The sequence below is a fragment of the Musa acuminata genome, chromosome BXJ3-8, assembly GCF_036884655.1.
Source record: "Musa acuminata AAA Group cultivar baxijiao chromosome BXJ3-8, Cavendish_Baxijiao_AAA, whole genome shotgun sequence".
In the NCBI taxonomy this organism is placed as follows: Eukaryota; Viridiplantae; Streptophyta; class Magnoliopsida; order Zingiberales; family Musaceae; genus Musa; species Musa acuminata.
Window position 1 is genome coordinate 5686967 of NC_088356.1, and position 12884 is coordinate 5699850.

Below are 12884 nucleotides of genomic sequence, written 5' to 3' on the forward strand. Positions count from 1 at the left end.
TTTCGAATCTTTGTACAATATTTCAGCTGGTAACCGAGAACTGGTCTCTTTGTATCGTTACTCTGATGTCATATTTGTTGCAGTCTGATGATCAAATCACATGGACTGTGCCTCGATAGGAGTCGCAAAATGCGGTGAGTCGTCTTAATACATTCTAATCATAATCTAGTTCATGATCCATGTGAGACTTATTAGATAGAGGTATTACAGACTATTACACATTTTAGGTTAATTTGATATCTTCTGTTTGCTTTTTATGTTGTTCACATGTAGGGCTGCAAATGAAAGCCTTGTTGGCATGCTTCTTCGGAATTGACTTCTCAGAACCACCCTTTGATTCCAGGAACTCTTGCCATGTCAAATTTATCAAGATCAGACGCAGCTTCACCTTTGGATGTGAAATAAAGAAGCTGATCCAGCGGCAAAGAATTTATTATGAATTCATCTTCCGCAACATGTTCTACTGATTGCATTGCACGATTCGACCCTCACTCATTTCCTCGACATATTGAAACAACATCTGGTTCACATGCTTCTGCTGTGAATCTTGGGTTTTAATATATTCGCATCACTTGCTTTTTCATGCATCCATGTATTCGATTCTCACGCCTCTTTATCTGGTTTCAGAGGTACCTAAATTTGCATATTTTGTAGACAAAGCGTTGGACCATTGCAAGTGTCTCTGTTATCATTCATCCTCGACTATATTCGATGGTGTGTATTTGGGATCTCATTCCTATGGGATGAGGGTTTAAACTCTCTTCGGATGTCTTGTTCTAAGCACTTGTCTCCGGGATGCAAAGCTTGTTATCGAACCAGACTAATCTCTCGATCGGTATTTCAATTCTTAATGTAGAAAATTTCTGTTCTATTAGGTGTAAAAATCCTCTTACTGTGCTTAATCTTTTATGAGGAAATCTTCGAATTACTTCCCGTAAGATGGAAGGAATGTGTTGGAGATCACAGATTAATCTTAGGCAGATTTAGTTCGATCTAATTTAAAGACAAACTGGTCTCTTACAAAACAATTTAAATCAATTGAGAATCTTAAAATGCTCAATTCAATTATATACGGACTCAGAATTGTAAGATTCGATTTATCACTTATATAATAATGTCCTAATCAATTTAAATGTCTCGACAAACACACAACATGAGTAAAGAGATCATCTCCGTAATTCAATTCCTATCACTTCGGTTTTAGGTTTTAAACGCGTTTGATCTTATTATGATATCGAGGCTCAACTTTTTTACAAAAGAATTTATTTATTCTACTCTCCAAAATATTTTATGTTAAATGTTTCTTATCACAACATATGTTTATATACATATATATGTATATAATTAATGGAAGAAGTGATTGTGATAGAAGAGCAGAGCAAACAAGTCGATCATCTCACCAGATAGCATACAGCGAGCGAAAGGTTGAGATCGACACTCTCCGTGTGAGTCGAAAACAGGACCGGCACATGTACTGTTCAGGCAATGTGTAAGTTAAAAGACATACCCTCGAAACATGTCATCCAACAGCAAGCGGCGAAGATTGACCATCTGAGCTGTATATATACGCTGCAGCCAAAAGAGAATCCAAAGCCCTCGAGCCCTCTTTCTCTCTGCCTTGTGCTTCTGCCTGCAGCACCAGCAGGAGAGAAGAAAGAGCAGCCTGATCTCTACTTGTCCGATATCAATAGTCAGATCTTTCCTTCCTTCGAATTATTGCCACCTCAGTGGCTCCGTCTCTCTTTTTCTTCCATTTTTCGGTCTCAATCTATCGCCAAGAAGCCATGGACGAAAGAATCCCACCTCCTGCTTACTTCCAGTACTCCCCTTCCGGTGTCCACTCATCTCCTTCCCCTCACCACTCCATGAGGTCTCCGGCCACCTCCGACAGGGAAAGGTTTGCCTCCCCCCTCCTTTTCTCTTGTGCTGTGGTGCGGGTCTTGCGATTCTTTATTTCCGGCGGGATTTGGAATTGTGGTATTTGCTCTTAATTGGTTCACTATTTCTTCTGGTTTGGTTGTTTCTCACTCTAGGATGGTTTTCTATTACTTTTTCTTTTGATTTGTATTTAATTGCTGAAATTCTTAGGGGGTTCAGTATTCAGGTGACTTGATAGTGTTAGGTGTTGAATCTTGAGCTGCTTAAGTATGCTAGTTCATAACAATTGTTGTTTATGATGCCGTTTTACGAATTTTCTTCACGATTCCGTATTTCTCTTTGTGTTGCTTCTTTTGGTTTAATTGTATGTGTTGTGTCATCTGCCGAGGAAAAGGAAGTTAATGACTTGCTGGTCACTTGTGCTATGAGGGCACATTGTATGACTTCTAAAGTTACTTGTTTGTTGTTGCATTTGCATAGAGCTGCTTGTTGAACAGAGCACCGCCCACACCATTTATATCTGTGACCACTACACGATGTTGGAGTTGGTTCTACATTGCATGTGTCTTTCAACAATTGCCCAATTGCAATTGCATGAAATAAACAGATAGCATATGTATCAAATGCATAGGCAATTGCCGTCCAGAAAAGTCACGACTTGTGCTGTCATTGTGATTTCTATCAATGTTGGGCATCTCTGTTAGCGGGCCTTATTTTAATGTTTTGTCCAATTCTTGCCATATTAAAATGTGTGAAGCTGTTTCGCAGGTATTTAGCTGAACTTTTCGCTGAGAGGCAGAAACTGGGGCCATTTCTGCAAGTGTTGCCATTTTGTTACAGGCTTCTAAACCATGGTATGTGTTTTCTTGTGCTTCTAGGCTGGCTTTTGTAATGTTCAATTGTCCAATTTGGCTGTTGTCTTTGCTTCTGATATGCATTTTTCTCATTTTCTGTAATTCGGCAATCTTAGAAAACTCATTTTGATGATTCTGCTTTGGGAATACATATGCTAGTGTATTGTGGAGTTGTAATTTTAGTAATCTTTCAATGGATCGATCATAGTGATATTAGAGCTATACCATCTCTTACCAGGCTGAATATTTATAGATGGCACTAGAATTGGATTTTCTGTTTTTCCTTCTCTTTTCGGAAGAAGGGCCAAATATACATATCTTGCATCTCTGCCTTCTTTTTCAGATCATATACACGGATAAGTGTCTTAACTTTTGATGTTCTGAGAATTGTATGGCCTATTTTGTTTTCCTGCTATGTTCTTAGATGGTCTTCCAATTTACTGTCACTATTTTCCATGAACTAAACAATTGCTACATGTGTTAAACCTCTATCTTGATTTGATTATTGAACTGTGCTCATTTTATTTTCATGTCAACTGAACATAAGTGTTTCATGTTATTTACTTCATTTTGTAGATTGAAAATGATGTTCTGCTGCATAAGGCTCATGCCACAAGATTTTTTTTCCTTCTATTCGTCATAATGATTGAGATGACAATGTTGTTGCAGAAATTGTGCGGGCTTCTGGTCTTGCACCTAACCAAACCTTTGTTGAGCATGAGAGAATTGAGCCTTTCTCTCCATTAAGGTTAACTGGGCACCCACCTATTGGTGGACCCATGGATCTGGAGGGGCGATCAGGGATGCACACAGAGGTAATGATGCCATAATTTTCCTTGAGAACCATATTTATATATGTAATATCAGGTTCAATCCTCTCTCTAGACTTACATATGTTGTGTTCTTTTGTATGCTTCTCTTAAAGTTTGTGCTTTTATTTTGTATTATAAAAAAAATCTTTATGCTCCGATCTAATATAGTAGCTGCAGTCTTCTATCGATACTGTGTGGTATATTCAAACTGCGGTCATAATACACAAGGTTTCAGTTAGATATTATTTGGTCCAACAAGAATGTAACAATGAAAGAAAACAGAGAGTAATAATTCAATTTTTAGAGTAAACATATCTTCATTTTCTGAGAATGGACATCATAGCTTGTACATTTTAATTAATATCTGATATAAAACTGTGCCTGCTTTTTAATTGCATTTGTATGGTCAACCTCGAAAGATAATGTTATATCTAAAAATATTTTAAGTTCACCATTACACTTGGTGTCCTTAATTTCTGTTATTTTAGTTGTCCCATCAATATAGCAGTTTTTCTGTTAAATGTTTGATTCTGCAGTGCTACACTTGAATGGAAGTGTCTGTCATATCATTTGTTTCTTAAGCGCATCTCTCCGTTTGACAACTTTTTTACTTTTTTCGGGTGCTCTCTTTGTATCAATTAACCAGTAGAATATAAGTTGTGGCCATCACGAGCAACTCTTGCCTTGACTTCCAGGGCATACACAATTGCCAGTCAAGTTTAGTTTGTGTCCTGATGTTGAGGGTCAACCATGAAGCAATTAATTTAGATATATATACATATATAGTGGTTATGTTGGAAGAGATTGAGTTATAAGGATTTGTCAGATTAATTATACTCCAAATATTTGATTAAGTATAAAATTTCTTTTGGTCTTGAAATTCATATCAATTAGCTATGGTGTTGTAACCTTCATCAGGGCACCTAAAAGGTAGTTTCGGTGATTGTTGCATGGTACAAAAGCAGCAATTAGACTCAGTCTTGTCGTGAAGTATTGGATTCAGTAAGAGGGATAGAAATATAACTTTCATCAGATTAGATGCATTCTTTAACTTTGGAAGTTTGAATTGATAGGAAGTATACATAAATTAAGCTCCAAATACAATGTAGGTTCTCTTGTAATATGATGGTGGTTGGCGGACTTGTTTTTGCTATCTGTAAGCTCAATGATGAGGATGAGTAGCAAGTGTTCAAGTCAATGATGCTCGTCCATTTCAAAGTATGTATCCAATGAGGGTTCACTGACGGATGTAAGAATCTACCACGCTCGTGTTAAATCTTGGATTTTCCTCCCTCCCTCATGTCTTTACCAACTTCTTGGTACAAGATATGCCACTATTTCCTCATATATTAACCACTTAAATCTAACATGTCCTTTATCCAAAGATTATTTTGAGTCTTGAAAAACGAAAGGAAAAGAAGAAGAAGTGGATTGCCTAGCAGGCATAGCAAGATATTCATTTGACCTTGTGTTAAATAATTGGGGAACACATTAACACATAAACACAGCTGATTCCATTACCAAATGTTGCAGCATCTTTGTTGAATTGATGAAAACTATTCTCTTCTTTATCCCTTTTCGTGTAAAGCTTTGCAGACATGCTTGCTCTGGGGTGTGAGAAGTGTCGGTGATGTTCATCATGGAACCCAAGTTCATGCCTCCTGCTTGACCAATTATCTATTATAGTAGCATAGATATAGTACATGGTTGAAAATTAGAAAACTATAAGATTGGAATGTTATCAATGCTGACTTGGATGTCATGAGGTCTTGTTTGGCTACTAGATTACTGATGACTTCTGTTTTTAAGTAATTGAATTTGGGAGGAGCTAATACAAGATAGTTTGCTCAATTCATTTCACACAAAATATATTATGCATACTACATGGGGTTAACTTTGATATAAAAAGTTATTAGTAAAATTTTATTTGTTGTGATTTTGAAGTATGGCTGCTTTTGTGTTCAGGAAAATGAATACTTTCAAAGGATTGGGGTCCTTCAATCATCAACTTCCGGGTGGAACGGAACTCCTGGAGTGACTACGAGCCCTGTTGTGAAGAAAGTCATCAGACTAGATGTTCCTGTCGACAAGTATCCTAACGTATGTGAATTTTATTTAGCTTCGACTCTGGTATATGAAGATTGACTAAGACTACTGCTTGGTTGTAATTTAGTACAACTTTGTTGGCCGTCTATTGGGACCACGAGGGAACTCCTTGAAAAGAGTTGAAGCTTCAACTCAATGTAGAGTTTATATACGTGGCCAGGGTTCAGTGAAAGATTCTATAAAGGTATGTCCATGCTTTGTATTATTATGTCTTTTCATGATATCATTGGGATGCATTTGCTTTTTCGTATTTATTGTCTGACCTATTCAAGGACTGGTAAGGTTTCCTTTATTCCTTTGAATTCTTCTATTTTGCCTAGATTACCATTCAGTTTCCGACATCTATGGTTCTCACTGGATTCCAAAACAATTACTTATGGTTGTTGTGTTTGCTATTTGGTCTCTTTGACTTTCATAAGACCTCTCATGTTTGAAGAATATATGTCATCATATTGATTGTGGACTCGCTCTTCAGTGCCTACATACTTGAGAACATTTCCTTGACAGCAACTGTTTAAATGTGTCTTGAAAACCTAAAATTATCTTTTGGTCCTATATGCTTAATTTCTTGTCCTTTATTGAAATATGAAGAAACTCCACATTATTATTCTTATGTGTTTCCATTTTTCTTTATGTCATCTCTTGCTGTTCTTTTGGCAAATCAAAATATTCTGCAATTTTACATATTCCAGCACAACACACAGCAGGTACTGGTGCCACATGCTGCCTTAGTACAAACTTATCAAGGGAAGCCACACAAAATCCTTGTTCTGTTTCATTTGTTTTACCTTGCATTTGATTGTTGAGTTACTATAGTGAGTGATAATCAGGTAGCATAACGCTCTCTCCTTTACACTTGTTTATATAAGTAAATGCACACTCAATTTTTCATAGCCTTCCATTGCAACTTCTAGCATAAAGATAAGTTGTTGATTGGTGATGGTTCCTCTCTTTATCCATCTTTTGAAGTTTTTTTATTTCCAAGTGTATCATTGCAAATGGTTTAATGTAATTTTAGCAAATTTGCGAAAAGGCTATTCATGTTCACTACCACTTAATTGACGTCTAAAAACAGACTAGATACTCTACCCAGACTAGTGTATGGAATTATAGTTCAAACGCAAGTCCAAAACATGAGACAATTAATCATATGTAACTGAGGAAGTTCTTCTATATTACCGTGTTGTCACGGACTTAGTTAGAATTGTCTAAGTCATGAGGCAACCTTGCATTATTCATTCACAAAGAATCAACATAGTTGCAACCTCACTCAGGTCCCGAAGGACCTGTAAAAGAGCAAATTGATTAGTTCGAAAGCTGGACAAGGCTCGACGTTCGCGAAGAGGGTAGTTTTACAAGAAATCCAGCAAACACTTGATGTGCAATAGAGAAAAGAGAGGAAAGAGAAAACAAGGATTTTAGAAGACAAACAAACAATCGCAAGTCTGCAAACGATTGCTCACTGGGTGTTGAGTGCGTTGGCAAGTTCTCATAAGCTTAACATATGAACTTGTGAATCCAATAAGCACCCAATACTACCCCAAACCCCGATCCAGCCAAGTGCCACTCGAGGGGTTTTGGGGTGCTGAGATGGTTGATGTTTTTATCCGCACTACAGCCTGTAGAAAACAGGCCATGACACGCAAAAACTAGGCTATTTTGGGGCGGTTTTGCCCATCCTAGTGAGGGGGTCACTCTGTAGTCTTGCAAATTATTCCCGCTTATAGTTTTTAAGCAAAAATACACAAGAAAAGCAAAACATGTTGCCAAACATATGTACAAGCAAATAAAAGCAATAAACGGTTCGTTGACGAAGGTGTTGCAGGTGCGCGACAACCATTCGTGACATTCTCCCCCACTTAAATTGTTGACACCCTCATCGATGCTTGCTGGTAGGCTTTGATGATTGCTTTTTCGTATCGCAAGGCGTCTTTGGGCTCCCAACTGGCTTCTATTCAAGGAAGCTTTCACCACTTCACCAAGTACTCGGTCTGTTCTATTTTGTTGGGTAGCTTTGTCTAGAGATTCGCTAAAATGGTTTCAACTCGCTTTTTGTAGGAGGCTCTGGTGGGGGTAGTCTTGTTGGAACATTTTGGGAAGCATATTGTAGATTTGACTGGTAGGCTTTCAAGTTGTTTGCGTGGAAGACTGTGAATTTTGAGCCATACCGGCAACTACAATTTGTACGAGGCATTGCCTACCCTTCTAATAATTGGGAAGTGTCTTTTATACTTGCACACCAGTCCCTTGTACACTTCATGCCTAAGGAATTGGAGTGATGCTGGTTAGAGCTTCATCAACACTAAGTTGTCGACTTTAAACTCCTGTGGTTGTCTTCCTAAATTTGCTCACTTCTTTATCTTTTTAGTCACCTTCTCCAAGTAAGCCCGGGCAATATCTGCATTTCGGTGCCATTCCTTTGCAAAGTGATATGCTGACGGACTACTCCTGGTATAACTGATCACCACAGTGTGAGAAGTCAAGGCTGATGTCTTGTAATGATCTCGAAGGGGCTCTTGTTGAATGCAGAGCTCCGCGGTAAGTTGTAGGAGCATTGGACTGTCCAATAGCTTCACTTAATCTCGTTGGTTGGCACTCACGTAGTGCCAGTGATTTAAAAAGCGCTAGGCGCCAAGGTCCAAAAACGCCCGAGGCGCTAGGCGCTCGCCCAAGCGAAGCGAGGCGCTAAAATATAAAAATATATAATATAATTAATAAATATAATTATTTAAATTTTTAAATAAAAATATGCTATTTTAAATAAAAATTCTAGTCGCGAGCAGAGGGAAGGCTCGCGGGAGGCGCGAGCAGCGGTAGCGGGAGCAGGAGCGACGAGCAGCGAGATCGGGAGCGACAGCGGGTTAGGGTTGGGTAAGGGTTATATCGGTTTAGTTGGTTCGATTGAACCAACTTACAACCGAACCAGGACCGAACCAGACCTAAAATCCTGGTTCGGTCACTTGGTTTACCTAGGCGCTTGCCCGAAGCGCCCAGCGCCTAGGCTCGGGCGAGCGCCCAGGCGGCGCCTGTTTGAAGCGCGCCGCCTGGGACATTAGCGAGGCGCTCGGGCCTCGCCTCGCCTCGCCCGAGCGCCTAGGCGAGCGCCCGAGCGCCTCTTTCAATTACTGCGTAGTGCCGAAGATATTGCTGAAGGAACGAATTTATTCTTTCAATTTAGTCATCCATCTGGGGGTGGAGGCTTATGGAAAAGTATAACTTAGATCTCAACAATTTGAATAACTTGTTCAAGAATCGTTCCAAGAATCGTGCATCTCGATCGTTGATAATATTGTGCGGGACTCTCAAATACTTCACTAAATTCTTCATCATCAACTTGGCCACCTCCTCCGCTGAGTAGTGTAGGGGTGCAACAATGAATGTTGCATACTTTGAAAACCGATTGACCACCATGAGTATTGATCTGAGTCCCTCTACTACTTGCAAGCTTGATATAAAGTCCAAGGAAATGCTCTCTCACGACCTTTCTGGTACGAGCAACGGCTCCAAAAGTCCCATCGGCTTTTGCTGCTCTACCTTATCTTGTTGGCAAGTAAGACACATTTGAACATATTCCTCCACATTAGTCCTCATCTTCGGCCAATAGAAGGCCCTCTCTCTACGAGAGCCAACATTCGGTGCATACCCGAATGTCCTGCCTAAAGGGAATCGTGAGACTCTCTCAAGAGTTCATACCTCAAATTGTCCACTCAATGAACATAAACTCTATTCCCTTTGGTGTTAGACGAGTCCCTCTTGGACCTAAAATCATTGTGCCTTTCCTTCTTTGATCAATTACATCAAGATTACTGCTTGAGGATCATTGTACAGTCCATCCCTGATCTTAGAAAGGAAGTCGGAGTGCAGTTGACTTGCTTGGCCTCCGCATTCCAGTTGCATGACATTTACCAACTCCACTTTCCTGCTCAATGCATCAACCACGACATTTGCTCTTCCGGACTTGTATTCCATTGCCATATCAAATTCAGCCAGGAAGTCCTGTCACCGTGCTTGCTTTGGGCTTCTTTTGAGTTTAGAAGTAACTCAATGCGATGTTGTCCGTCCTAAGCACAAATCGCATTCTGAGAAGGTAATGTTGCCAAACTTGTAGATAATAAACCACTGCTATCTTCTCCTTCTCGTGCACAAATTGCTCGGTCTAGTTGAGCTTGCGGCACTTGTAGGCCATCGGGTGACTCTCCTACATAAGTACTTCCCCAATAGTGAAGTCTGAAGCATCTGTATGAACTTCGAAAGGCCTCCTATAGTCTAGCAATTTGAGTACTGGTTCTTCCAACACAGTAGTAGCCTTTAAGTCTTGAAATGTTGCTTCACATTTGCTTGACTATCGCTAAGGCTGCTCCTTCAACAACTCCGTCAGTGGAACTGCACGCTTCGAGTACCCAATTATGAAGCACTAATAATAGTTGACGAAACCAAGGAAAGATCTCAGCTCCGGTACCTTATTTAGTGTTCACCATTCCGCCACAACTTACACCTTCAATTTGTCCATCCGAATGGAACTTTCGTCGATTTGATGCTCTAAGTATAAAATCTTCATCTGAGCAAAGTAGCACTTCTCTCTTTCCACGAACAAAGTGTTCTTCCTGAGAACTTTAAAAATGATTCAAAAGTGCTCGACATGCTCCTCGAGCATTTGGTTGTAAACGACGATATTGTGCAAGTAAACAACTACAAACTTGTCTAGCTACTCCTTGAAAAGTTGGTTCATGAGAGTGTAGAATATGGCTGGAGCGTTGGTTAAGCCAAAATGCATCACCAAGAACTCAAATGCTTCATACCTTGTCACATAGGTAGTCTTTGCTTCATCGCCTTCAAAGGTGCGCACTTGCCAATAACCTGACCAGAGGTCGAGTTTAGAGAAATACTTTGCCTTGCTCAGTTGGTCTAACTAGTCCGCGATGAGCGGGATGGGTATTTGTTCTTTACCGTCACCTTGTTTAGGGCTAGATAGTCGATGCATAATCAAAGGCTCCTATCTTGTTTATTTTGAAAGAGGATTGGAGCTTCGAATGATGTTTTAGAACTACGGATGAGCGGTCACAAAAACTGAGCCATTTTGGGGCAGTTTTGCCCATTCTGGTGAGCGATCGCTCTGTAGCCTCATAAATTGTTCTTGCTTACAGTTTTCAAGCGTAAACACACAAAAACAACACAAAACATGCTATTAAACATATGTACAAGCAAACAAAAGCGACGAACAATCCATTGACAAAGGTGTTGCGGGTGCACGACGATCGTCCGTGACATTGTGGACTTTAAATCGTGCTTTTTAAGCAATACGAGTGTCATATGAACCATTAGCATCTTGTGGATATTTCTATAGAATTTAATTCACAACTAATGTCATTTTATTCTCAGAAATTATCAATTCTTACATAAGCCATACAAGTTCCTGTCGATTAATTCCAATTTTCTTTATGAACAGGAAGAAAAACTTAGAGATAAACCTGGATATGAACACCTTAACGAGCCACTGCATGTACTCGTTGAGGCAGAGTTTACAGCAGACATAATTGATGCTCGTATAAATCAAGCTGTTGCCATATTAGAAGATCTTCTGAAGCCCGTGGTACATATCAAGATCTCTCTCTCTCTGTCTCTCTCTCCATTTTCATGCAATCACATTTAGTGTTAGTGTTTTGATGGGACTATTCAATTTATCATCTTTCAGGAGGAATCTGTGGATTACTACAAGAAGCAACAACTGAGGGAATTAGCTATACTGAATGGCAGCTTGAGAGAAGAGAGCCCTCATATGAGTCCCAGTGCATCCCCGTTCAACAGCACCAGCATGAAACGAGCAAAAACAGGGCGTTGATCCGTGATCTTTTGGCAGCGTCAATTCAATCTTGGCCAGCTGAGAATTTTCTGATACACGTGGCTACTAGTTGATGATGTTGGGATCATTAGCAGGGTTGTGGAACCAGCCAGATGATCCCTAATCAGTTCTTCAGATTGGTCATATCCTTGGATAGAAATGCATCAGTGGAGAGAATTTCCTTAACTTCAGCGGCAACGTTGCTCTTGAATTTGTTTGATTGCTTATTCTTTGTGCACTTGGGTTCTTTAACCAAAGTTACAAGCATCAGAAAACTTAATGGTGTGAGCTGTCTTACAACTCTTGGTAGTGATGTATGTGTTTGTTGTTGTAATCATTTACAGGTTGGACTAAATGACCAATGATATAGTTATAATATAATCTGTTCAGTTCACCTTTCTATGATGCCTACCTTTCTTTATTCCTAAATTATCTCATCCACATCACATCACAGTGACTGATGGTGCCCTCCCTTGACCGCAGTTAGATTGAAAGTTTGAAATCCTATTCCACAATTCTATATACCTATAACTTTTTATCGGGCCAATATTTTTGCCTTATATGTGAGATTTTTCTAACTGTACGAAGAAATCTCGTTGTTCAGTTGAGAAAAATTTTTTTTTTCGACATGTATAACTGAAGTATGTTTTTGCTTTTACATTTCATTCTATCATGGTATCAGAGCCTGTCTTAGAGCAACACTTATCTTCTCGTTGCGTTTTTTGCTGCTAGGATTGCAATCTACCACCACTTGTGCAACACCTGAGTAGCGATGCCACCACTTCAGCCACAGCTCCGAAGGCTTTTAACCGGTCTCCTCTACAGCTTCAACGACCAGCACTGTACTCTCTGTGAGAGTCCAAGTGCAAGTGCTGTGAATGACACTCTCTTCTCGTCGTCGTTTGATCTGCACAAGAGGCTGTCCTTCATCGGTGAAAAGTCGCTCTCTAGTAGATCTGCGCCCTCTCCCTCTTCTCCGACGGCTACAATACCGCACTGCAAACAGCGTAATCCATTGCACCTTCTCTCCAACAGTGCTGCAGCTTCTCTACCGCACTGTAAACAGCGTCGCAATGCTGCAGCTTCTCTATGACACTACAAACAGCACAACACTGTAGCTGCAAACAGCATTGCACTACTGCAGCTCTCTCCAGAGCAGTCTCCAGACCACATCATTGCCAGGCCCAGTACTAGCAGCATGGTCTCCAAAACCTTCACTTTCACTAACTCTGCTGCTACTTGACGAGAAATCTGTGAAGTGAAACTTAGTCATACCCGGAACGCCTCATCTATTATACTCGTGCGAGCATTGAAAATCGAGCAGAAAGAATTGTGGCAGATTCATCTTTATCCTCACAAGAGGGACGAGGCTTGCTTCAAAGGTGTCAGAGAACT

The 12884-nt window shown here is 40.0% G+C and overlaps 1 protein-coding gene across 1 annotated transcript; it reads left to right on the forward strand.

Moving 5' to 3' along the window:
- Positions 1-1546: 1546 nt before the first annotated feature.
- Positions 1547-11889, forward strand: LOC103993511 (KH domain-containing protein At1g09660/At1g09670). The gene is made up of 7 exons (XM_009413602.3): positions 1547-1897; positions 2647-2732; positions 3402-3547; positions 5510-5644; positions 5718-5834; positions 11097-11240; positions 11343-11889. Exons 1-7 carry the CDS (start codon positions 1785-1787, stop codon positions 11487-11489), a joined length of 888 nt encoding a protein of 295 aa, XP_009411877.2. The 5' UTR covers positions 1547-1784; the 3' UTR covers positions 11490-11889.
- Positions 11890-12884: the final 995 nt, after the last annotated feature.